This window comes from Moschus berezovskii, chromosome 23 (assembly GCF_049115385.1).
Source record: "Moschus berezovskii isolate FMDL1 chromosome 23, NW_MosBer_1.0, whole genome shotgun sequence".
In the NCBI taxonomy this organism is placed as follows: Eukaryota; Metazoa; Chordata; class Mammalia; order Artiodactyla; family Moschidae; genus Moschus; species Moschus berezovskii.
Window position 1 is genome coordinate 28,444,162 of NC_142482.1, and position 24,111 is coordinate 28,468,272.

At 47.5% G+C, this 24,111-nt stretch overlaps 2 protein-coding genes across 6 annotated transcripts in view; one reads left to right on the forward strand and one right to left on the reverse strand.

Moving 5' to 3' along the window:
- Positions 1-4,697, forward strand: part of UBR2 (ubiquitin protein ligase E3 component n-recognin 2) — a 106,999-nt gene extending 102,302 nt beyond the window's left edge. For all 5 annotated transcript variants that reach the window (XM_055406347.2, XM_055406351.2, XM_055406346.2 and 2 more), the window contains 2 exons: positions 495-596; positions 2,373-4,697. In XM_055406347.2, the coding sequence (XP_055262322.1) occupies positions 495-596; positions 2,373-2,514 (244 nt within the window). In that variant the 3' untranslated portion in view covers positions 2,515-4,697. The remainder of the gene's footprint in view (positions 1-494; positions 597-2,372) is intronic.
- A 4,033-nt stretch (positions 4,698-8,730) lies between these two features.
- Positions 8,731-22,533, reverse strand: PRPH2 (peripherin 2). Its single transcript, XM_055405928.2, has 3 exons — positions 21,953-22,533; positions 11,720-11,966; positions 8,731-8,943 (listed from the first exon to the last, which is right to left on the reverse strand). Exons 1-3 carry the CDS (start codon positions 22,531-22,533, stop codon positions 8,731-8,733), a joined length of 1,041 nt encoding a protein of 346 aa, XP_055261903.1.
- Positions 22,534-24,111: the final 1,578 nt, after the last annotated feature.

The following is a 24,111-nucleotide window of genomic DNA, read 5'->3' on the forward strand; positions in this document are numbered from 1 at the left end:
CCTTATATTGATAACAATACAGTCCTTTTAGTTATTTTTAATACTAGGCATGTGTTGAGAGGGGAGTTGGGGAGAGAATGGATACACATATATATATATGGCTCAGTCCCTTCACTGTCCACCTGAAACTATCAAGTGTCTGCTGTAAATGCCACTGCTTGCCTTCCAACGCTGGTTTTGTTTGTTTATATTTGTTGATTGACATATAGTTGACTTAGGGTATTGCAGGAGTTTCAGGTGTACATCACAGTGATGTAGGGGTTTTTTTGTTTTGTTTTTTTGCAGATTATATTTCATTATAGGTTATTACAAGTTACTGGGTATAATTCCCTGTACTATACAGTAAATCCTGATTGTTCATCTATTTTATGTATAATAGTTTGTATCTGTTAACCCCATACTTCTAGTGGTTTTGTTGATTTCTGTAGAACTTCAGTCCATTTGTAACTGAATCCAGATCTTGGTTCCTAATATATAAATTGGTCTCTCTACAGAGTACGAGAATGTCAAGTACTATTTTTAGCTGGCAAAACCAAAGGCTGTTTTTATTCTCCTCCTTACCTTGATGACTATGGGGAGACTGACCAGGGACTCAGGTAAGGCCCATCCTGGGGAACTACGTTGTCTGGCTCTGGGTCTCCAGGACCTTCAGCATGAGGTGATGCAATGAACCCTGTGGTCCACAGGCCTGCCTGCGGCCTGCTCAGTGGCTGTTGTCTGTGGACTCTTTGAGGGAAGTTCCCCTCGCTGTCTGGTTTGCCATTTGCATTGCCAGCCCTCAGAATGTCATGAGGGCCATCACGATACATAAGGGGGAGAAAATGGGACAGAGTGCAGCCTTTTTCCAGTCTGACTCCAGAGAACTGTTTGAATGGCCCTGCGGCAGCCACAGCAAGCGCTGCAGGGAGAGCGCACGGTGACTTGTGCGGTTTTGTGTGTGAGACCCAGTGTTCTTCAGGAGACAAAGAAAGAGCAAATCCTAACTGTTAGAGAAGCACTTACCTGACTACATAAGAATCTGGGGGACAAAGACTTAGAACATATAGAGCAATAAACAGTATTTGAGGCAGTATGCTACTCTGGTGGCACCCATTGCATCAAAAGCAACATACGAACAGTAGTTCCTTTAAGCACTATTATAGAATTTTCAGACCATTTGTTTTTGCCAAAATGGGGTAAAATCTTAACCTAGATGTTGCTTCCCAGGCTTGGGGAGCAGAAGTTGAAAGCCTGGAAACCAAGGCAAGATAAGTAGTTGGGCTCCCCAGACACTTGACTGCAGGGATACACTTGTGCCACCAGTTGATGGTTCAACCTGGTGCTCTGAGAAATGCCTTAAAACCCTTAACTTTGGGGTGATGTTTTTATATAACCACTAGTAACTGAGAGTTTTGTTTTTGTCTCTTCTGACTTCTGAGTATTCCTTGCGTATTCCAGATGAGTTCCTGGTATATTTCTAATGACTCTGTACCACCCCTACCATTCCCCTTCCTCCTGTACCACCATAAGCACATGGCTGACTCCTGCTGGTCTCAGTCCAGTGCCACCTCCTCAGAGAAGACCTCCCTGACCACCCTGGCTAACATGGCCTCTGAGTAGGTTTGTCATAGTGGCCAGTTTCATTCTCTTCTTAGCCCACGTTATGACCCAGTCACTGTGTTTACCTGCCTACTGCCTGTCTCCTGGGCTAAATTTTATGTGGCCAGGGACAGTGAACTAGCATATAACAGGTTCTAAATAAATACTGTTGGATGAATAAATGGAAGAATGAATGAAAAAAGAAATGAGCCAAACAGGAAAAAAAAGAAAAGTGTGCTCTTAGGAGGAGGAGCCCTGGATGGAGAGTTGAGAGGATTGGTGCTCTGAGTCGGGAGCCGAGGCCTCAGGCGTCAACTCACCAACACCTGTGCTCTTGTTAAGTTGGACACCAGAGTTATTCATGTTTGGCTGCTTTGCTTAAACATTGGATCTGAAAGACGTACTTGGAAGAACATTTTTACTCGTGTAATGTTTTCATCCTCTCCCCTGCCACTCCCTCTTTTACATTTTACCAACAAAATGGACAATGAATGTGTAGTTTTAGCCTCTCAACGTTAACCCTCCTGCTCAGCCCCACCCTCCCGTTCCTCACCCCAGCCTGAGTCAGTGTAGTTTGTTTGTTTTCCTCTTTTTTTCTGCACTTACTCCCCTTCAGCTGCTCCTAGCAAACTGTCAGAGCTAACATGTTAATAGCACAGACGCCTGCCAAAGAGAAATTTTGCAGAGAATCTAAAACCAGTAACTTGCTAACTTTTCCTAAACCAGGAAAGGTGGAGTAGAATAGATGAATGTACCACCAAATGCCTCCTGAGTGATATGTGTCTTCTTTCTAGACGGGGAAATCCTTTACATTTGTGCAGAGAGCGATTCAAGAAGATTCAGAAGCTCTGGCACCAGCACAGTATCACAGAGGAAATTGGACACGCACAGGAAGCAAACCAGACACTGGTTGGCATTGACTGGCAACACCTATAGCTACGTGACTACCAAATACATGAACTTGGATTTTTGTAACCCAGCTGGCTTTTCAAGAAAGAAAATAGGAAATAACTTCTTTTGAATTTGGAAATAAATTATTTAAGCTTTTTTTTTTCTTCCCCAGTTTTTATTTTTATAGCTTCTGGCTCCAGGAACTGATGAAAATAATTTTCTGCCAGCAGATTTTCTTGCATTGTTTGCTGTCTCCTTCAAACATAACTTCTTGAATTTTCGAATCCAGGAAGGAGCTTCTCTTCCTGGGCTGGACTCAGCCCATTTGCGGGCACCTGACTGCATTTGACTGTTCCCCAGGCATCTGAGCCATGTCACATTACTGAGCACAGGGAACTCCAGGCCGGAAGCTGATTCAACAAAGTCTCTGGTCTTTTGGGGGTCACGCTTCCTGGTCCCGCTCGATGACTCTCAACCTTGGGACTGGGTCAGTGTCCCCACAGCTGATGGGACCCTACCTCTAAACAAAGCAGTGTATTTTGAAAGTGGCATTCCCTGTTTCCACTGGCTGTGAGGGGGTTGGGGGTCACTCTTGCTGGAGGAGCTTGTGGGAATCTGAAGGGGAGATGGTGGTGTCTTTATGTGCCAGCTGATTTTCAGGGCTGGACAAAGTTGGATTCCCGCCCCCCCCCGCTTTTTTTTTCTTTTTGCAAGACTTTTGGCTTTGAGGAAAAAATACTCATTTTAAAGGGCTTTTTGGAAACTTAGAGTATCCTAATTTTTCAGATAATATATTCTGTTATTTCTAAGACTAAGTTGAAAGAGTATATTCATCTAGAATCAAGCACTTGCAAAAAAAAAATGAGAATTCAGTGTTTTGAAATTCCCTCACCCCCACCCTTCAAGCATTTTCTGGAATAGATGAATGCTGTTTACCTGCTAGTTCATTTAGTACATTCCTGGGACAGCCTGTGTGCCCAGGCTTTTTATTATTTCTGAACCTTATTGTTCTTACTAAGAGGTGCCTTCCTAGAATGATAGCCGCTTAGTAAAATAGTTTATAACCACACCATGCCACACACCACTCGCGTGATCATGTGTGCTAAGCGCTTGGGTACGCGGAGAGTGATGGCAGATTTGGTGGAGGAATCAGTTCGGAGTCTCTCTGAGGAGGGACTAAAGGATGAATAAATAATAAGAGGCTCTTGGACTTTTTTAGCCAGTGCAGATAACCGTTTCACTCAGTTTTCTTTGAACTGCGTCTGAAAGTTGCATCCTGCTCAGCTTCACACCCTCCACAGTACACCCAGGAGGAAGGTCGGAAATCCAGACATTCAGCTAAAGGCAGTGGGGGTGCAGAAGCCACACTCGCTACTTCACCGGGGTGGTATGTGAAGAACCCCTTCCTTCATCTGAAAGGATGAACTTGACCTTTCTTGCCTGGAACTGACTCACCATCTGAGAGGAGGCGCTTCTTGCCCAACAGGAAGAAAATCACGTTAGAACCCAGCGCTCACCCCCCTCTTCTGGCCTTTCTACCTTTCTGGTGGTGTGGTCTGTGGATGGCATCATGATTTTAATGTCTATTTTGGCCTTGGTCACATCCCCACTCCTTTAGCTTTTAAGTCCAGCTGCTTTTGGCTTTTCTCCAGTTGTTAACCAAGCTTAAACTCCGAATAAAACCAGGTTTCTCCCTCTGTAGTAGGATTATAAATTTCTCACCAAATCATAACAATACTTCAACTTTTAAAACTGACTTCATATAAGCCTGCTGTTAGCAGAGGGTGTCCCTGGATTCCATTCTCTGAGAAGGTCAGGTAGTCTGAGAGAAAATGAATTTACATCAAGTAGCAACACACACCCTTTTATCTTCTGGTGTGTGTATCATTAAGCTAATTGTCTTCCCTTACTAAGGAATCATCTTAGTCTTATGATTTGTTCTGCATGTATTATGTTTATTGTAGAAATGTTTATATAAACATGCTTTCCATATCAGGGAAAAATCATATCTGTTTAATAAATTGGCTATAACTTTATTATCTGTGGACAACTTGTAAAATTTGGAATGTATCATATGTAAAAAGTTTAAAGAGATCCAAATAAATGCTTTAGGTGTTGACATTACTTTGGGTCTGCCTACATTTCCTTAGTCTTGTTTGACACAGTAAAATGCAGTGGAATTGTCCTCCATGTCACCTTGCTACAAATAAAGTGGGACATCTGTATTAGCTTGAAATGTAAGATGCTTATATTATTAGTGTCAATAATTATGGCTGTTAGCCAAACTGTCTTGACCTTCTGAAGAAAGCTTGCTCATCATTTCAGCTGATTAAGTCTCATGTTGATTGACAGCTTGTGACCTTTCTGAACCATCTTGGACCCCAAGTCACTGGGAAAACGGGGCCCTCAAAGCCTTTCCCAACTGGAAGTTGTTTCCAGGTTTAAACTCTTCTTGCCTATTCTTACCTAGTGATCACCAGGTCCTCCTCCTTACACAGTCCCCAGACACATATACAAAGGAAGCTACATCCTGCATTTGCAAGGGAGTCATTGCCTACGACTGCTCTTGAAAATCCTCTTAAAAGGAAAGCATCAAATAAAACGGTTTCCATTGTGCTTCCTCTGTCTCCTGGTCATTAGTGCTGCTCCCAGCTTACTCCCTTCCCTGATCCTAACATCCTAAGTTCCAGGACTCATTAAGTCCCTCTGACATGCTCCCTTGTTTCTTTGTCCCTACTTCTTTTTTTTTTTAAGTCAGGTTTTTTGAAGTTTATTTTCCAAATAGTGAAATTCACCCTTTCTAGTGGATGATTTTATACATTTTGACAAATGCATACAGGTGTTTTTTAACAAACCACACTCGGTTTGGTTCCACTGCATCACCCCAAGAAGTTCTCTTGTGCCCCTTTTTGGGCACCTTCCCCAATCATGACCCCAAACAACCAGTAATTTTTTCTGTCCCTTGCCTCTTCCAGAATGTTCTATAAATATATCACACATAGCGTTTTGAGTCTGGCTTCTCTCTAAGAAGACTGATGCATTTGAGAGCCACCCGTGTTCCTTTTGGTTGCTGAGTCAAGCTCCATTGTGCAGATGTTTACACAGTCATCAGGTAAAAGACATTTGGACAATTTTTCGTGATTAGGAACACAGCCACGACAGACATTGCTGTTCGGGTTTTTGTGTGGACCTGTTTCCATTTCCCTCGGGTGAAGAACTCAAGAGTTGTTGCGTATCTTAATCTTTATACCAGGCTCACATGACCTTCCCCTACACTTTGCCACTTACACGCATCTTCTGATTTAGAGGACAAGATACAACGCCCTCAGGAATCAAGGTCTGATATTTCTCTCTTCCAGCCAATCGTCCTCTTAAGACCAGGAGGGCATCCTCCCCCTGAACTTCCATGTTATTCCCACACATTCCTAGCCCTTCACACACTATGCTGCTGGCTGGCTGCACTGCCTTTGGATCTGGTAGCAGGTCAGAGGCCCTGATTGTCCTGCACCACCCCACGCCTGCCCCTGACTAAGCTCCAAACCTGCTGGCCTAGCGTTACAGGTGCCTGGAGAAGGAGAGAAGAGGCGGGGGAGTGTGCAGAGCAAGCGCCTAATCTTATTAACCTGAATTGAGGTTACTCAGGGTTTATTGACTGGTGGCTCAGTCCTGGGCTTGAAAATGCTGCAGGAGGCTGTGTGGTCGAGCTGAGGCCACAGATTCAGCATAGCTGTTACTGCTCCTTCACTGTGGAGTAGTTGTTTTAAAAACAAATTCTGTCTTTATTTCTCACCAACCAGGGTTAACTGGCAAGATTTGAAAAGCAGAGTCCCTTGGGAGAAATGAACTTACGCTAGCCCAAAGAAAGACTGAGGTTAGACACAGGAAAAAGGTGGTCCCGGTCTTGCTGGGCACTTGTGGAAGACCAAACAAGATGGGCAGTTTCCTCTGGCAGCTACCTAAGAAGACTGTGAGGATGGCATCCACCTCAGTCAGAGATGCAGTCTGTGTGATAAGAAAGCAGCTGTCGGGAGTTGCTGCCTAATCATTTTGCCGTGTGACAGCCCAGCTCAGGACATTCAGACAAAGACCTGAGCTTAGGTTTCCCTCTCCCGGTATTCCTACTTTGCTTATCCCGAGGCTCCTTTTAAAATAAACACTCAAGATGGAGCCCAGCCCAACCAGCTCTTACATAACGGGTGCTCACTGCCCTGTTCTCTGTCTCCTGCTCTCGTGACCTGGGGTGAAGGACCGCCCTTCCACTGGCTCAGTCCACAGCCCCAACCTAATAGACTGTGAGTTTACTCCCTTTGTGTGAGCACACTGAAGCTGCCTCCAGTGGTTTCACCTCCCTGGAGTGGGAGGTGGGATGCTGAGGGAGCTTCCTGCATTGTGTCTTTTGCCGCCTCCTCCAGCAGTTTGTCGTCTGCATGTTCTTAATTCAGTACACTGTGGTCTACCTACACAGTCTGCTCTGAATCAGCTGATATTTATTGTAGGGTCTGTTCACCCTTCATCCTCTCAACAGTGCTCAAATTCTGACCAGAGCGGGGGGCGGGGGGGGGAAGATTTGGAATTTTTGCTTAAATCCCTAAATTGAGATTCCACATACTAAAATACTAAATTCTGTTCTGGTCCAAATACTAGGAAATGTTGAGATTATTTGGATAACCTGATGGCCCCTGTTCTTGCAGATCAGAGGTGAGGTGACGCCCAGGCTGTTGAGACAGCTCCCTGATTGTGAGCAGTGCCTCCGTTCAGTGTCGGGATTCATTTGGTTTTGTTAGCAAGTATCAACAAGAATCTGGGTTCCTGTGCTAAACACATTTAGCACATACATTTAAGACAGGCATTTAACAAAGCTGATTTTTGTATAATATAATTTTTAATGTCTATTGTACAGCTGTCAACAGCATCATCAAGCGTGCGGGCCTAGAGTGGCATTTTCTTGATGGTTCTCAGCACCCCTGGGAGGGGAGAGCTCCAGGATCCTCATCCAAGGGGTTGACTCCCTCAGTATTGTCCACGTGGATCATTCCTTGGTCTCCACACTCAGAAGTCTAATTGAATTCAACCTGGGACTAAAGTCTGACAGGATATTCAAACATCTTTCTGGTCTGGGAGAGTTTGAGCCCCAGCACCCAGCCCGGGCTGGACCAGAAGTCTTACCATGTCCACACTGAAGACTCAGGACAGCAGTGAAATCATTCCCTCCTTCCCCTGAGAGCTTCTGTTCTCTCTTTTTTCCGGAGGGACGTGAAAACTTTTGCAGTCACTAGCATGGGAAGAGGAGAAGTCGCAAAGAACCTTTAACGCAAATGTGTTGGGGAAGTAGCCTTTGCAGGATGGATATTTGGGGGAAGAAGCAGGACAGAGCTTGCAGAGGACTCCACCCTCCACTGCGGGCCGCTCATGGTGTCCAGGGGCTGTCACAGCACCTTTTGGGCATCCCTGGGCCCACTGGAGGTGAGGCCCGGTCTCCAAACGGCAGACTCTTCTCATTGTTACTCCTTTGCTGCAGACCCAGCGCTTCCACGGACAGGCCCAAGGAGGTCAACCGGCACGTTATCTGGAACCTGCCAGCAGCTCTGCTCCCTCAGCCCGTGGCTCACTCCTGGCTAAGTGCTGAGGGCTTGTGAAGGTGACACAAAAGCTGTGTTTTTGCTGGGGGATATAATCCCCTCTTTAAATTCTCTTGCCTCACGATTGAGAATTCCTCTTTGGAGCCCTCAGTGCTTTGGAGAGACCATTACTCTTAAAAAAATATAACTGTCCCTCACCATCTATAATTACATAAAATGGCTGACTCTCAGTCTTTGCATTTGAAAAAACTGACAGCATGTCCAGTACATTTTTCAAATTCGTGGGCTTATGCACCAAGTGACACCTGGTGTATAGAATGAAGCAACTTGGAGCTCACCAGAACGGCCAGCTTGTGAAAGGAGAGCAGCCTCAGCTGTGGCCAGTAGCCTCAGGGTAGAACTGAATTCCTGACTGCAGAGTCACCTGCTGAGAGGCCCTCCATGAGCCCACCGTGAGGGTGTGTCCAGGGCGGTGGGGCTGAGCAGGCCTCATGCACTCACAGTTTGAGACATTCATTCAACAGAAGTTTTTAGGGGCCCTGACTATTAAATCCCACCATCCAGAAGAGCCTCTGTGAGACAGCTGCCCTCTTTGGGAGATTCTGATGGGATCCGGGGGGTATCCGAAGTTCCTGGAGTCCACTACTTTTCAGTGTTCAGAAGGGAGGGGGCCGCAGGGCTGTCAGCCTGCTGCCGGGGCCTGGCCTGCATCCTCGCCCTCGGCTTCCACTTGGTTACCCTTGCCCAGCTTCTTCACACTCTCCAGAAAGGCCTTCCAGGTCTCCGGCACGCTCTTCTCCAGAAGCCAGCCCTCACTCTCACACTCGGGGTCTTCGGGGTTGGCCATGCCTTCCAGCGCCGTGTGCAGGTAGCGTAGCCCAACGGTGATGGTCACCTGGTGTGGGGAGAGGAGACTTACAGCAGCAGGGAAGTAGCTGGGGCAGGCGCTACCCAGAAGCCACAGAGGCCCTTCAGACAAGGCTCTGTTGGGTCTGGGTTGACGAGGGCCTGACTGCCCCAGCCATGCCTGAGTGCTCAAAACACCTCCCGCTGACCCGCCTCACCTCACCACCGGTGGCAGGACCCTGTTCTCCTCCCTTTCCAGTCACTCCAGGTTTCTTTGGATCCTGCCCACCCCAGCCTTTCTGCTTTCCAGTTTTACCTTGTGCCGTTTTCTCTACCTAGAGTATTAGGGCTGCCCCTCCCCTTAGGTCTCCCCTGTCCTGGGGGGCATTAATCCTGGGCTCCGTGCCCACCCCCACCTCATTCCTAGCATTGCTTGGTACATATTGGGTGCTCAGCAACTATTTGCTGGACAGAATAAAAAGTCATCTTTTTTCCTGCAAACAAGGAAATAGATGGTTTCCCTCTATTTCTGTTATTCTGATTAGCATGGGGATGAGTGGGTGATTGGTTTGGATTTGTTCACTGGCAGTCACTGCTACAGACTGGTGCCAGAATGCCTGGATTCAAGCCTCAGCCCTGGCACCTAGCCAACCATGTGACCAGGAAGTCTCAGTTTACTTGTCTGGTTTGCAGAGTTTCAGATGAAGTACTGCCTGTGCCATGGGTGTGCTGGGACACTTCAGTGTGTGTGGAGCATGGCACCTCGTGCACAGCAAGGATGAATAGGAGTGTCAGCTGGAGTTGGTTATTAGGCAGTGTGGTAAGTATTCTTTCTGCTCTTCTAACCCTGTATTGTGTTGGCCACTTACTTCTACACAAATTCCTGCTTTGCTTGCACTCTTCCTCTGATGGTATAGCAAACTCTGTGAGAGGCCTAGGCCCACTAACAGAGAACATCCACCCCGAGGGCAGGAGTGGCCTTGATGCGTCTTGTTCACCTGCTGTCGCAGCTCTAGAAGGGCACCCCATGGTGGCAGGGCCTCAGTAGACATCTGTGAATGAATGCTCTGGGAGTATTTTATAATTATGGTAGTGCATGATAATAGTAACTAGTGGGTTTAGGGTTTTGTTATAATTATTGTTGACTGAAAGTTTAATAAGATATTTTTACAGTGAAAAAAATCCCTCCTCCAGGAAGTCCTCCTGGTACCCACATGCCCATTCTGATTCTTTCCTTCTTTCCTCAAGAAGGCCTCCTGCCACACTATGAATTTTGCACTAGTAGTAGTATTGAGGTGTCATATCCTCACTGGATTGTGAAACCCAGGAGGGCAAGGCTGAGGGCAGAATCTTATCAGCTCAGCCACCCTTGTGCCCATCTCAGAGTCTGCCCACTAAAAGCCTCAACCAAAAGTCAGGGGCATGCAAACTCCCTGTTCCCAGTGAACTGTTCCTCTTCTTAAGCAGTTGCTAGATTTCTGGAAAAGTGGGTAAGCGGAGAGGCAGCCAGTGGAACTCCATTTTCCCACTAACTTCAGTTGTCCTTTCAGTCTTCTTTTCATGGGTTTTCAAGGGGTGCGATCTTCTAACCTTCTATCCTCATTCTGCCTCCTAACCTTTTCTCCTCATTGTACCCACTCATTCCTAAGACTCTGCCTCAAGGAGCCAGGGACCAATAAATCTCCGTGAATATGCTTGCGTTTGCCTCAGTGTGAGAAGAACGCCTCCCTCCCCATCTCATCCCCTCTCAACAGGCAGTTCAATCCCTCATGGTGAGTTAGAAGTGGTGAGTCTCAGGTGAGAGCACACCTACTTGTGAATTTCCATAGCACTAAAGATAGACTTACTTAAAGGAAACTTTCAGTGAATCTTCTTTGATGGGCAGTTTCCTCACCTAATATTTCTGGTTTTGTAAATTTAGCTTCTGTAGACTGGGTTTCCTGCTGTCAGCTCAAAGCAGGAGCCCATGAGTCACCCTTTGTTCTACCTCAGTTTACCCCTCCTTGACATGGGCTCTTGTTCAGCACCCAGGACAGCGCCCAGCACTCAGGTGTTTGAGAATTATTTCTTCAATAAATGAATGAATGAGGGCTTGCTACATCCCAAGCCCTGCAGCTACAGAGAGGAATTAAACCCAAAAGGTGATGGAAAATGAACCTACAGATAATCAGAATACCAGGTAAACTGCTACCAGAATTTCAAGAGAAGCACAAGTCAATGTGCCTGTAACTCCTGTTGCCTCCCAGTAGCCCCAGAGCTAAGTGCTGTCAGCCCCCTATAACAGAGAGGTTAAACAAGTTTCTGAGACCTCAGGTGCAAAAAGTGGAGACACAGGATGAACCTCAAAAACATTCAAAGTGAAAGAAGTCAGACATGAAAGGTCATATATTACATGATTCCATTTATATGAAATGTCCAGAATAGATAAAGCCACAAGGACAGAACAAAAATGGGTGGTTGCCATGGGCTTAGCGGGAGGGCTGGAGGGGTCTGACTGCATAATGAATATGAGGTTTTTTTGAAGGGGTGGTGTAAGTATTTTGGAACAAGATAGAGGTGGTAGTCGCACAACACTGTGAACGTACCAGATATCTCCGAATTGTTTGCTTTAAAATGATTGATTTTATGTGCAATGAATTTCAACTCTTCCTTAAGTGGTAGGACAGAAACAAAAAGTGGAAGTGCCAGTGTTCAAGCCTGGGCCTGCCTGCATGCCAGCAGAACGCTGGCTCCCAGGAGGGAGTCCCGGGCCCAGCTCCACCCCATGAATCCCAGTGCGGCAGGTGAGTCCCTCTCGTCTTGCCCCCTCATTGACCAGGGCCTACCTCAAAGAGCCAGACAAGGAGCGTCACAGCACCTATGGTATTCATGAGGTTGCTGTAATAGCTCAGCAGGGCGGCCCTGCAGCCACGCAGCCACAGGTTGAGCTCTTCCGTCTGGTGGTCGTAGCTGTAGTGTGCAGAGTTGTTGGTGAGCTGGTACTGGATGCAGGGCCGCGGTGAGTTGGGGTTGCAGCAGCTGAAGGGGACGCCGTCCACCAGGTACCGCCCGTCCACATTGCTCTTGATGCGACTGCAGAAGAAACAGATAGATGGCTTGAGACCGGCCTCCTGGACTTCTCAGCAGGTGCCAGTTTCTCTCATCTCTCATCTCTGAAAATCTGGGATATTCATTCACTCATTCTTCTTGAGAACTAATTTGCTATTCATCAGCTACATGCCAGCCACTATTCCAGCTGCTGAAGATAGATGAGTGGCCCAGAAAGCTAAGGCCGCAGCTTCCTGGAGCCTATGTTTAGAGGGTTGAGCCAGATGATAAACCAAGAAGCAAGTAAATAAGGAACATATGTATTCTAGCCCTTGTATAGCAATGGAGATTCAACAAAATCTTACAAGACATTTCAAGGATTCTATGGACCTGCCGATCCTGAAATGCCCTGGAAGCCTCTGAATAACCTTTGGTAAAACTGAGATCGAGAGTGCTGTTCTCTGCACTGATCTGCTAGAGGGTAGCCTGTTAGAGGTTCAGTGTTTCTTCAAGATCCTGGGATAACTAGCAGTGTAGATAGGAAGGAAGTCACAGGACGGGTCATTTAGACAAGAGTGAATCACATACGCTTGTGATGTGAGAGGAATGTGTTCATTCTTTTATTGCCCGTTGTTTTAACCCAACTGAACGCAAGATCAACATGAGCTCTGTGCTCCTGGAAGCTATTATGTGTGTCAGAACATGGATGGTGCTCTGTAGACAACATCTGACCCCTTCTATGGAGCACCACATCAGTTTTTATAAAGTCCAAAATAAAGATTTATGCAAAAAAATCACCCAGCAACGCTATGTGCTGCCAGGGCCTGGCATGTAGTGATTTCCTGGAGCCGTGCCAGGCTGGCAGCTTGAGAGCTGCAGGAAAGGTGGTAAATGTGAGACAAGGCTCTGCCTGGCATTCGTGACCATCAACATTAGCCCCCAGCCCCTTCTCTAACCTCATCTCTTCACAGCTCTGGGGACCAACCAACGCCCCCTCTGACCAGATCAGTTCTGCCTAGCAGATGTTTCCAGAAGGCTTGCTCTTGCCCTGGGCCTTTGCAGCAGGGGCAAGGAATGAGTCTTTCCTCATGGCTTGCTCTCCATCCACAGTGAGCTCTGCCCCACCCTTCCCCACTGGGTGGAAGAGCCGTATTCACCTGAAGAATGCAGCTTGCACAACTTTCACATTTCTCTGTTTATTTATATTTGGTTAGAGCACACCATGCATTTATGTGGATTCAGAATTCAAAGGGGGCAGGGACTTCCCTGGTGGCCCAGTGATTAAAACTGCACTTTCTCTGCAGGGGGCACAGGTTCAATCCCTAGTCAGGGAACTGTGATTCCGCAAGCCTCATGGTGCAGCCAAAAAAATTTTTTAAAAGTTTATGTAGCTGTGCACTTAAGATTTGCACACTTGATTATGTGCACATTATTTTGAATAAAAAATTTGTTTTTTAAAGTTTATTTTTTTTAATTGCAAGGCATTATTAAATAATAACAGCAGACTTTTACAACATAAGAATAGGGAGCATGTAGTTGCTCATAATAGAAGTTATTTCCAATGTTCATTGAAACGGTAATTAATTATACTCTTAAAAAGATGTTCAAGGACTTCTCTGGTGGTCCAGTGGTTAAGACTGTACTCCCAATGCAGTGGGCCTGGATTCAGTCCCTGGTCAAGGAACTAGATCCCACGTGCCACAACAGAGATCGAAGATCCCGAGTGCCACAGCTAAGACCTGGCACAGCCAAATAAATAATAAATGTTTTTTAATTAAAAAAAAAATTAAAAGATGTTCAGGAACTTCCATGGTGGTCCAGTGATTAAAATAGTCAGGGAACTGTGATTCCACAAGCCTCATGGCAAAGCCAAAAAAAAAAAAATTCATGTAGCTGCACACAAGATTTGCACACTTGATTATGTGCATGTTATCTTGAGTGAAAACAGTTTTTTTTAAAGTTTAACTTTTTTTAATTGTAAGGTATTACATAATAACAGCAGACTTTTACAGCATAAGAATAGGGAGCATGTAATTATTCATAATAGAAATTATTTCCAACAATATTCATTGAAATGGTAACTGATTATACTCTTAACAAGATGTTCAAGGAATTCCCTTGTGGTCCAGTGGTTAAGACTGTGTTCCCAATGCAGTGGGCCTGGGTTCAATCCCTGGTCAGGGAACTAGATCCCATGTGTCACAGCTAAGACCTGGCACGGCCAGATAAATAAATATTTTTTAAAAAATTAAAAGATGTTCAGGGACTTCCCTGGAGATCCAGTGGTTAAGACCCCATTCTTCCCCTGCAGGGTGCATGGGTTCGATCCCTGGTCAGGGAACTAAGTTTCTGCATGCCACTCAGCCAGAAAAAAACATGTTAATGTTTAGCTTCTAAGTAATATCTCCTTGATTGAAAAAATTCTCCCACTCTCTTGTCTCTTGGCCTCCAAGTGCCCTCTCTGTGGCCAGCTCTGTCTGTCCTTCTACAGAGGCCTCACACATGGACAAGCAAATTCAGATTTTTGCAAAAATTCTTCCTATTTGTTTTGTTTTTACCGAAATAGTCACATTATAATGACACTGCCTTAAACCATTATTTTTTCCCTTAACAATACCTTGGAGATCTTTTATATCTATCAGTGGGGAGTGTTCTCCGAGTTTTAATGAGGTGCATGGTATCCCCAGTGTGCAGATAGCCCATGGGGTACTATCAAATTCCCTACTGATGGACATCGGAGATTCTCCCAGTTTTGTGTCAATATAAGCATGGGTCAGTTCACATACTGGGACTGAATCTAGAGCAGCAGTTGCTTGGAGAGGCGTCTCTGCATCAGGGCCCATCTGTGGTTGCACCCGAGCTCTGCCGTCTCTCTCTGGGGGATTGTACAGTGACATCTCCACTGGCCACACCCACACAAGTCCTGTTTTTAATCTTTGCCAAAACCTGATAGATGAAAAATAATATCTCCAAAGTTGTTCTAAATTTCTTTTTTTTCTCATTATAAGTGAAATTGGGAATCTTTTGATATGTTTTAAGATCCATTTGTGGTTTCTTTTTGGTGAACCATAACTGCTGATCGGTATGGTTAAGACCATACCATACTGCACAATGTGGCCTCCTTGGTTCCAGAACAATCCTCGCCTGGGTCGTGGCGACCGTATTTCCACCTTCCCTGCAGTCCCTGGCCTCTGCTTCATGGACAGGACCCACAGCACAGCTGGCCCTGGATGCACAGGTACTCTAGGACTAGGACCATGATACGACCAGGACAGCCTTAGTTTACTCCAGATCCATCCCTCTGGACCAGTTCTTTACCCCTGTGGGTCTCAGCTTACTTATCTGTAAAATGAACTTGACATGAGGATTGTGTGAAGGGATCCATGTAAAAAGGCTTAGAAGAGTGCCTGGTACATATTAACTGTGCAGGAAATGTGGACTCCTGGGCCGGGGCTGGGCTGGGTGACTGAACAAGAGCTTTCACAGGAGCCCTGTGTGTCCTCAGGGAGCAGCTGTGAGGTGGAGTAGACCACTCTACTCCACTGGGGAGCAGTCACGCATGAGCGGGTGGCATGGGCCCTGCTGGCTGTGGAGAAGAGGCGGAGCCCCTGCTGTGACCCAGACCTCAAGGGCAGAGCTCCCCGCTGGCCCTCGGCTGGGGCTGGGCAGCATTTGTCCAAGGACAGGAGGGGTCGCTGCTGAAGCTCACCTGCACTGAGTGCCTGGGAGCAGCTGTCTGAACAGCCCCGTGTGGTACCAAGCTCTGCTGGCCGGGGTGGTCCCAGTGGGGGACCTGGAGCAGCAACCTTCACCTTGGGGCTCCCAGCCCCATCCTGAGGGGCCAGCTGCCCCCACAGCCCTGGTCCCCAAACACAGATGCTGTTCGTCCCTCTTTCTGACCTGCAGGCAACCCCTGGAACCCACTCCCACCTAGGCCGGCCCCAGCATCCCCATGGAGGGCAATGGGTTAGAGCACAGATAGCTGGCCTTTGAGCCCCAAATCTTCACATGTGAGCTCTGGACTGTGTGAGGTGGGACGGTCAGAGACTGGGGAGGGCAAGAGGAGTCAGCAGATGCCCAGGACACAGGCTTTGAGAGAATGCTGGCTCCTCCCCACTCTTGGCTATCTGGGGAGACCCTGCAGCCCACCCGACTGTTCTACCAAGGAGGAAATGGGGCCCAGAGCAGGGCAAGCCCTCACCCAAGTTACACAGGAAGTGGAAGACCAGCCCACAGCAGTTTCCCTCCTCTCCCCTCAGAGTTTCCTCAGAGTCTCCAGGGCCTTGCGGCCTGTTGGCTCTTTCTAACTAGAGAAGTGTAAGTCGCTCATTCATGTCCAACTCTTTGTGACCCCATGGACTATACAGTCCATGGAATTCTCCAGGCCAGAATACTGGAGTGGGTAGCCATTCCCTTCTCCAGGGGATCTTCCAGACCCAGAAATCAAACCGGGGTCTCCCACATTGCAGGCGGATTTTTTACCAGTTGAGCTACCAGGGAAGCCTTTTCTAGCTAAACGTCCTAGAAAGGTGTGAGTTCTCCCCACCATTCCCTGTCCCGGGAGACTTTCCTTGTCTACCAGCATCTCTCCTGTGTACTCTCCAGGTTTCCCTCGACTGGGGTAAGGCCTGCAGACCTGCCTCATCCTCCCTGAGGCATACTGGGGCCCAAGGGAGGGCAGCCCTGGCTTGACATTGGGGTTCCCCCAGCCTAGGACCTCTTGGGGTCCCTTATCTCTGGAACTAGCCCTCCCTGTCCCTCAGGAGTACTGTCTTGTTTACTTAGCACTTGCCCTGGTTCCAACTACAGATTAAGGCTCCACTCACCCTCTTAAGGCAAAGTCAGGCAAAGGAGAGCTCCTTAGTTGGTGAGCTGGCTATTTATATCAGAGTATTTCCCAGGCTACAAATCTCTGCTCAGGGCTCACCAAGGGTTGTAGTGGTCTTGATTAAGGTAAGGCTTTGTTCTAGCTCACTCTCTCACAGCCAAGATACAATTTGGGAAAATCATCACATTGGAATTTTCCTGGAAAAAACAATATAATTTAGTAGGTGAATTAATAAATCAATAAGGAACACCATATGAAAACAAGCAGGGGAGGGGAGAGGAGGGATCCAGGAATGTAAACTGATAATGAGTCAATTCCCAGCCCTCATGCCAGCTGAGTGACACCTGTGGAACCTCGGCAAATCGCTTGACCTATGAGAGTCTCAGTTTTCTCACCTGAGAAATGACAATACAGTCTCTGACAGTGGTGTGGTGGGGATTAATTGGGTTAATACACACATAGAACCTGGTGTACAGCAAGTGCAGTATTAGTATTTCTTTGAAGGGCAGAGGGAAAGGAGCGGACCCAGCCTTTCCCAAGGAAGCCCCAGTCTGAGAGGAGACATTGCGCTGCTTTCAGGGAGAACTGACCCAATGAGAGATCTAGACCTGCACCAGAGAGTCCAGTCTCAGCGGGAAACACAGACCTGTACTTGGGGAGCCCCCGTCTGAGAGGATACACAGCCCCATCTTCAGGGAGCCCCGGTCTGAGGGGAGACACAGCCCCGCCTCAGGGAGCCCCGGTCTGAGGGGAGACACAGCCCCGCCTCAGGGAGCCCCGGTCTGAGGGGAGACACAGCCCTGTCATCAGGGATCTCCAAGCCAAGGTCCAGAATTTTCGAGATATCTCTTAATTGTTTAGGAAGAGTTTACTGTCCTGTGAATTCCATGGAAAGGACGGCAAAGTGCAAGAGCTCAGTGCCAGCTTCTCCCTCAGACCGAGGGCCCCAGGCCAGGCCTTCCTGGCTTACAGTTCCCTCAGGCTGACGGTGCCAAGGCCTCTGAGCTTCTTCATGCTCTGCCTCTCATCCTAAGACCGTGAAGCTCAGCTTGTCATGAAAACAGGAAGAAGCCTTAAAGGAATGCTTATAGGGACTTCTCTGGTGGTTCAATGGTTAAGACTCCATGCTTCCACTGCAGAGGGCACAGTTCCATCCCTGGTCAGGGAATTAAGACCCCCACATGCCAGTGGCGTGAACAAAAAAGAATTATTATTATAAACTGGTTGAAGACCTCATGTCTCACCTGGCGCCATAGCAGCAACTTACTGGGTGTTCTTACCAAAACTGAACCTGAATCCAGCCACACCTTAGCCCCACTGGTTTACACAGGAACACAGGAGACAGAACATGTTAGATGACGACAGCTCTTGGCTGCAACGACCCAAGCCCAGAATGTGAGGAATTCTGCAGGACAAGTGGCTGACTTCCTCCAAGATGCACGTGGCGTGAAAAAGGTAACTGTTAAGAGTAAGAAAGGTTGTTAGGTCTCCTAACAACCAAATGCAAAGTGTGATTGAGATCCTGATTTGAACAAACCAACTGTAAAAGACATCTTGCGACAATCAGAGAATACTGAACACAGACAGGGTATTAGATGATAGCAGTGTTAGTGGACATGATTACTATTGTGCATCTGTTAAAAACAAAAAGGCAAAAAAACCAAACCCTCTTTATCTCTTAGCAATTCCTCCCAAAGTATTTACAGGGAGGAGGATACAATGCCCTGGATTTGCTTCTTAACACTCAGACCAGGGAAAATGTGTGTTTTGGGGGAGCGAGGGCAGTATTGATGGAACGAGAAAGGGAGAATGTTTACATTTATCAAAGTAAGGTGATAGGTACATGGGGATCTCTTATAATCTCTCTACTTCTGTGAATGCTTGAAATTTTCCATAGTAAAAGTTGAAATGCAAAAATAATAACAATAAAATCAGTTCTGGGTAAGAACTACAAATCTATATCCCAATTCGTTGCTCTGAAGACTCAAGAGTCTCTGAGGGAGGCGGCATTCCTGGACTCCTCTGAGGACCTCCCCCAGTTATAACAGCCCCCTCCCCTGCTCAGGACCACCAAGCCAGGGAGGGAGAGAGAAAGTAAACACAGGAGAATGGAGCACAGTCATGTCCCGGGTGCCACAGCCCACGGGGAGTCTCAGGAGGGGGTCCTGGTTTCTGGGGGGCCCTCATGATGATCTGAGATCCAGGCACAGAAGGATAGGAATCCCACTGTGATCCACCGGTGTTTGTAGAGCCTGTATCGTGTCTGCCTACACCTTCCACTGTGCCTCTGGAGAAGGAAGGAAAGAACAAGACAGACAGGACGAAGGACGACCTGAGGCAAACAAGCCCCCTCCAGAGGCTTCAGTCATCAGGGAACAAGCACCCATCTAACGGCTACGACGTGGCCTGGAAAGGGCAGAGTGGAAAGAGCAGAGTCAAGAGCTGGCCCTCCCCTCAGCAGGACAGCGTCCCAGCAGAAGGAACAAGCGCTGACACCGCTGCAACATGGATGAAATCTGAAAACTGGGCGCTGACCGAAGAAGCCAGACCCCAAAGGACACATCCCACATGATTCCATTCAAAATGAAGTGGCCAGAACAGGGAAGCCTATAGAGACAGAAAGTGCAGTAGTGGCTACTCGGACTTGGGGGCAGGGGAGGTCGGCGTGAACACTGAAGGGTGCAGGGTTTCTCTGCGAGATGATAACACATTCTAAAATCAGCCTCAGTACTGGTTGCACAGCTCTGTGAATATCCTAAAAACCATTGAATTGCTCACTTTAGATGGGTGAGTCGTGTGGTGTGTGGAGTATACTGTCCATAAAGCTGGTTTATTTGTTTTCCAAAAATCTGTCCCACCCCACCCCCAGTCCCAGCTTGCTACTTCCTGCTGTGAGATTTTAGGAACATCCCTTAACCTCTCTGAGGCTCAAATTTCTACAAGATAGAGATAACAACAACTAAAAATAATACAAACCCCCCAGGAGAGGTTTTGTGCCCACAAAATAAGGATGCTTTTCCTCCCAAAAGCCCCAGCAACATAGCAACAGGGCAGGCTGGAGTGAAGGGGCGGGGGTGGGTCAAAGGCTTGTAAACTTGTAAAACATCTTGCATTATTCCACTTGATCTCCATGATCATGAGCCTTCAGGAACCAGCCATTGACCTTAAAGATTCCTGTGAGAAATCTCCCAAAACCAACCATCTGTCCATGCTTGGCTGAGCCCACAAGTGCCAGGCCCAGTTAGGGATGTTCACTTTCTCTTAATGTTGTGACCATATGTGTGTGTGTGCAGCAGAGAAAACTTTTTCCAAGTCAGTGGAGTTAGGATAGTTTCACACCAATAAGTTGGTATGGGGCACTGAGGTGATTTTGACCAAATTTAATGCTGGCCCGACAAGTTGGATATGCCAACCACTGGGAGTGGAGCAGCCTGGAACATTGCTCTACCCTGGGACAGAAGGGGATTTGGGGATTACAGAGAGATCCTGTAAGTCTTGTCAAGGACTGACCCTGCAGAAGACATTCAAGGAAAATGACAGGATGAGAAACCCCTTGCTGCCCATCACAGAAGCTGGTTCTACCATCAACTCCCATTCTCCCCACTCTCCCCAGCCCCCAGAACTCTGCTTGTCCTTCTGCTTCACACCCTTCTGGGGCGACATGTATAAATCATGCGTCTGCAGACCTGTCCCCTAGGAAGGGCAGAGTGGTTTACAAGCCTCCTTGATAAGGGATTTATAGAAGTAATCCCCTCCCACAGAGAAAACACAGTCCCAAGCAGTGACCTTCATTCTGACTTCCCTTCCATCTGGGGTTCACCAGTGTTGTCTGGGCTTCACCCACATCCTGCACCCAGTGTGCCCAGTGTCCCAGGTGCACGCCCCCCTGACTCACTCAGAGGATGAATCACCTGGGGGAGCAACTGAACCCTAGCCTCAGCCAGGGGATGGGGAGAGTCAGACAGAAAGAAGAGGTGGGGGAGAGCAGCTGGTGCAGGGCCGGCCGGCCTTTCCCCGGAGAGTGACTCAAGGCTCGAATAGTGGGTCTCTGGGAAGAGGGGTATGCCAGGGTCAACACAAAGGGTGAGCGTCTCCTCCCCAACATTACCTTCATCCCCCTCAGGATTCTACTTTTACACAAGCCAAGAACATTTTAGAAACACTTTATCAAGTTGCACTATTATTACTTAAGTAGTAAACACCAGCAGGCATTTATTGAGCACCCATTGTATGCCAGGCTCTAGACAGAGCTAGGAGATAATCACCAAGGTTGTGTATTTTGGTGCCTTCATTTAAAAGATGGGCAAACAGGACTTCCTGGTGGTCCAGTGGTTAAGAACCCTCCTGCCAATGCAGGGGACACAGGTTCAATCCCTAGTCAGGGAAGATTCCATATGCTGTGGGGCCACTAAGCCCATGAACCACAACTACTGAAGCCTGTGCACTCCAGAGCCTGTGCGCCACACAGAAGCCACACAGTAAGAAGCCCGCACACCTCAACTGGAGAGTAGACAGTAGACCCCACTTGCCGCAACTGGAGAAAGCCCATGCCCAGCAACGAACACCCGGCACCACAATAAGTAATTTTAAAAAGAGAGAGATGGTCAAGCAGGGGGCCCAAGGTGTCAAATGCCTTGTCCAAGGTCGCCGTCTAATGAACAGTAGAGACAAAGCTATAGCTCAGACCCCCTGACTGCCCCCACCCTCTGCTCTTTCCACCATATCCAGGGACAGACACTTTGAGAATGGATGCTCAGGGTTGAAAAGTTGGAAAACAAGGGAACAGCCCAGAAATTTATGCTTGTAGGACTGAATCCATTCACTTTGAGTGAATGAGACAAGCAACCAGATACCATCTCAGCATATGTGACCCGTCTCTTCTGTATGAAGCAGACACAGTCCTGGCTGGGTCTCCCCTGGCCACCCACATTCAAGCTGCTTCTATAACTTGACACTGTCCTCCCGTCTTAGCTGAACATTAGGTTGAACCGTACAATGCTGCTAATTTTATAGGTTAAAAAATGATAGAATATTGACAATTCCATATGTCCAATCAAGTACACCCTCACACACACACACACACCAGTAATAAGTTGGATACCCAGAGCGCCCAGTGGGGAGGAAAAGGCACTGAACAGGGAGGAGTCAGAGCTGGGATCTCTGTGCCCGCATCACTCTGACCCCAGGACTGGAGGCCACTCACTCTTTGACTTCTTTGGAGGAAAAATCCAGATAGCGGTTGCTGATCCACTGAATCTCAAACCAGTCCCGAAAGCCATTGTTGCCGCAGCACTTGAACTCGATCTGCAGCATGTCGATGGTCTTCTTCATGAAACACCGGCCCGGGGTGTCTGTGTCCCGGTAGAATTTCATGCCATTCTTGAGCCCGTGGGCCAGCGTACTCTCCAGCGAGCCCCGCAGGAGGAAGCAGCAGAGGGCCACCAGGAAGAGGGTCACGTTGAAGAGGACACACACGGCCAGGTACGGCTTCAGCCAGGGCTTCCACTTGGCGTACTTGGCAGGGTCCAGGGCATCATAACAGATCTTGCCAGCCAGAGAATTGAAGACACAGGACAGCACCCCCACCCCTATCAAGGAATTGGGCACAAAATGGCTCTCAGAATTGTTCATCACATCGCTTCTCTTCCGGAGTTCAATCTTTAGGAACAGCCCTAAGCCGAAGATGATGATGCCAGCCAACACAGAGAACCAGTTCATCAGCCAGAGCCCTTGGGCCAACTTGACCCGCTTCTTCTGGTCAAATTTGACTTTCAGCAGCGCCATACTTTCAGGGTGCAGTCCAGGTAACCTCCCACAGCACAGCTCTCACTCCTGACCTCAATAAGCCCGGAGGCTGAAGACTCAGGGCCTTGGGAAAGGTGCAGATGGTCCAAGCTGCAGGGAGCTGCTCTGGGGGCTGCCCATGTTGTGCCCCCTAGCCCGGGACCCCTGTTAACCCACGAGTGGGAGCAGGGACCTCAGAGTCACAGCTCATGAAGAGGCCAACCCTCCCCGTTGTCGCTGTAACTCCCTTCCCAACCGAAGAGGGACAGCCTGAAGGCGGCAGATTAAAAGTGGGATCCACAAGACATCTTGCTAATCTCTTTAGCCAGGTTCATCCCATTAGATAAAGCCGTGCCAGTTTCAGAACATGCTCAAGAAGCACCTCCATGGACACCCTGGAACAGAGAGCTCTGGGTTCAGCTTGGAGCATTAGGAGCAAAAAAGACAAGACTGGCCAGAGGAATGGGCTTCGTCTGCAAGTCTAGCTCAGATCACATCATGTGTCTCCCCAGAAGCACATTTCCCAGCTAAACTCCTTCAAAATTTGAAATATTCTAATGGGTGGCAAAGAGTCCGACAGGACTTAGTAGCTAAACAACAACAAATGGGACAAAAGAGATCATTATCCAAGTTGAAAAACAAATGACAGATTGTGAGAAAACATTTGCAACACGTTAAAAAAAAAAAGCTGCCACAGTTCCACATCTTAAAAAATCAATAATCAACTGAAAAAACAGGCAAAGGAAATGAACAGGTGATTTATAACAAGTGAATCTGGAATGTCCAAGGATCTGGAAAACATGTCAATCTAAGTAGAACAAATGGGCAATGCAATTAAAACAACTATAAAAGACCATACTTGACCCATCAAATCGAACATCTGTCAAAATTCTGTCACCAGTGTAACCACAGATAACAGAAATGAGACGTACATCCTTGATGAATCTGTAAATTTATTATTATTTTTAAGTAATAGATTTTATTTCCCCGAGCAGTTTTAGGTTTACAAAAGAATGAACAGAAAATACAGAGTTTCTAAATGCTCCTTTCCCCCAACCAGTTTCCCTGTATTTAACATCTTACACCTGTGATACGTTTATTGCAACTGATGAGTCAGTCTCCGTACGTACTAACTGAAGCCCATAGTTCACATTAGAGCTAACTCTGTGTGGCACGGTTCTATGGGTTTTGCTAAATGCATAATGGCATGTTTCCACCAGTACATCATATCAGTGTTAGTCACTAAGTCGTGTCAGACTCTGCGATCCCAGGGACTACAGCCCGCCAGGCCCCTCCATCCATGGGATTCTTCAGGCAAGAAGACTGGAGTGGGTTGCCATTCTCTTCTCCAGGAGATATTCCCAACCCAGGGATTGAACCCTGGTCTCCTGCATTGCGGGCAGAGTCTTTACCATCTGAGCCATCAGGGGAGTCCATCATATAATATCATATACTGTTATATCATTATTATGTCATATAATATTGTACAGGATATTCTCACTGCTCGAGATACCCTCTTCATTATTCCTCCCCTCCCTGCCCAATCCCAGGCAGCTACTGTCTCTATAGTTTTACCTT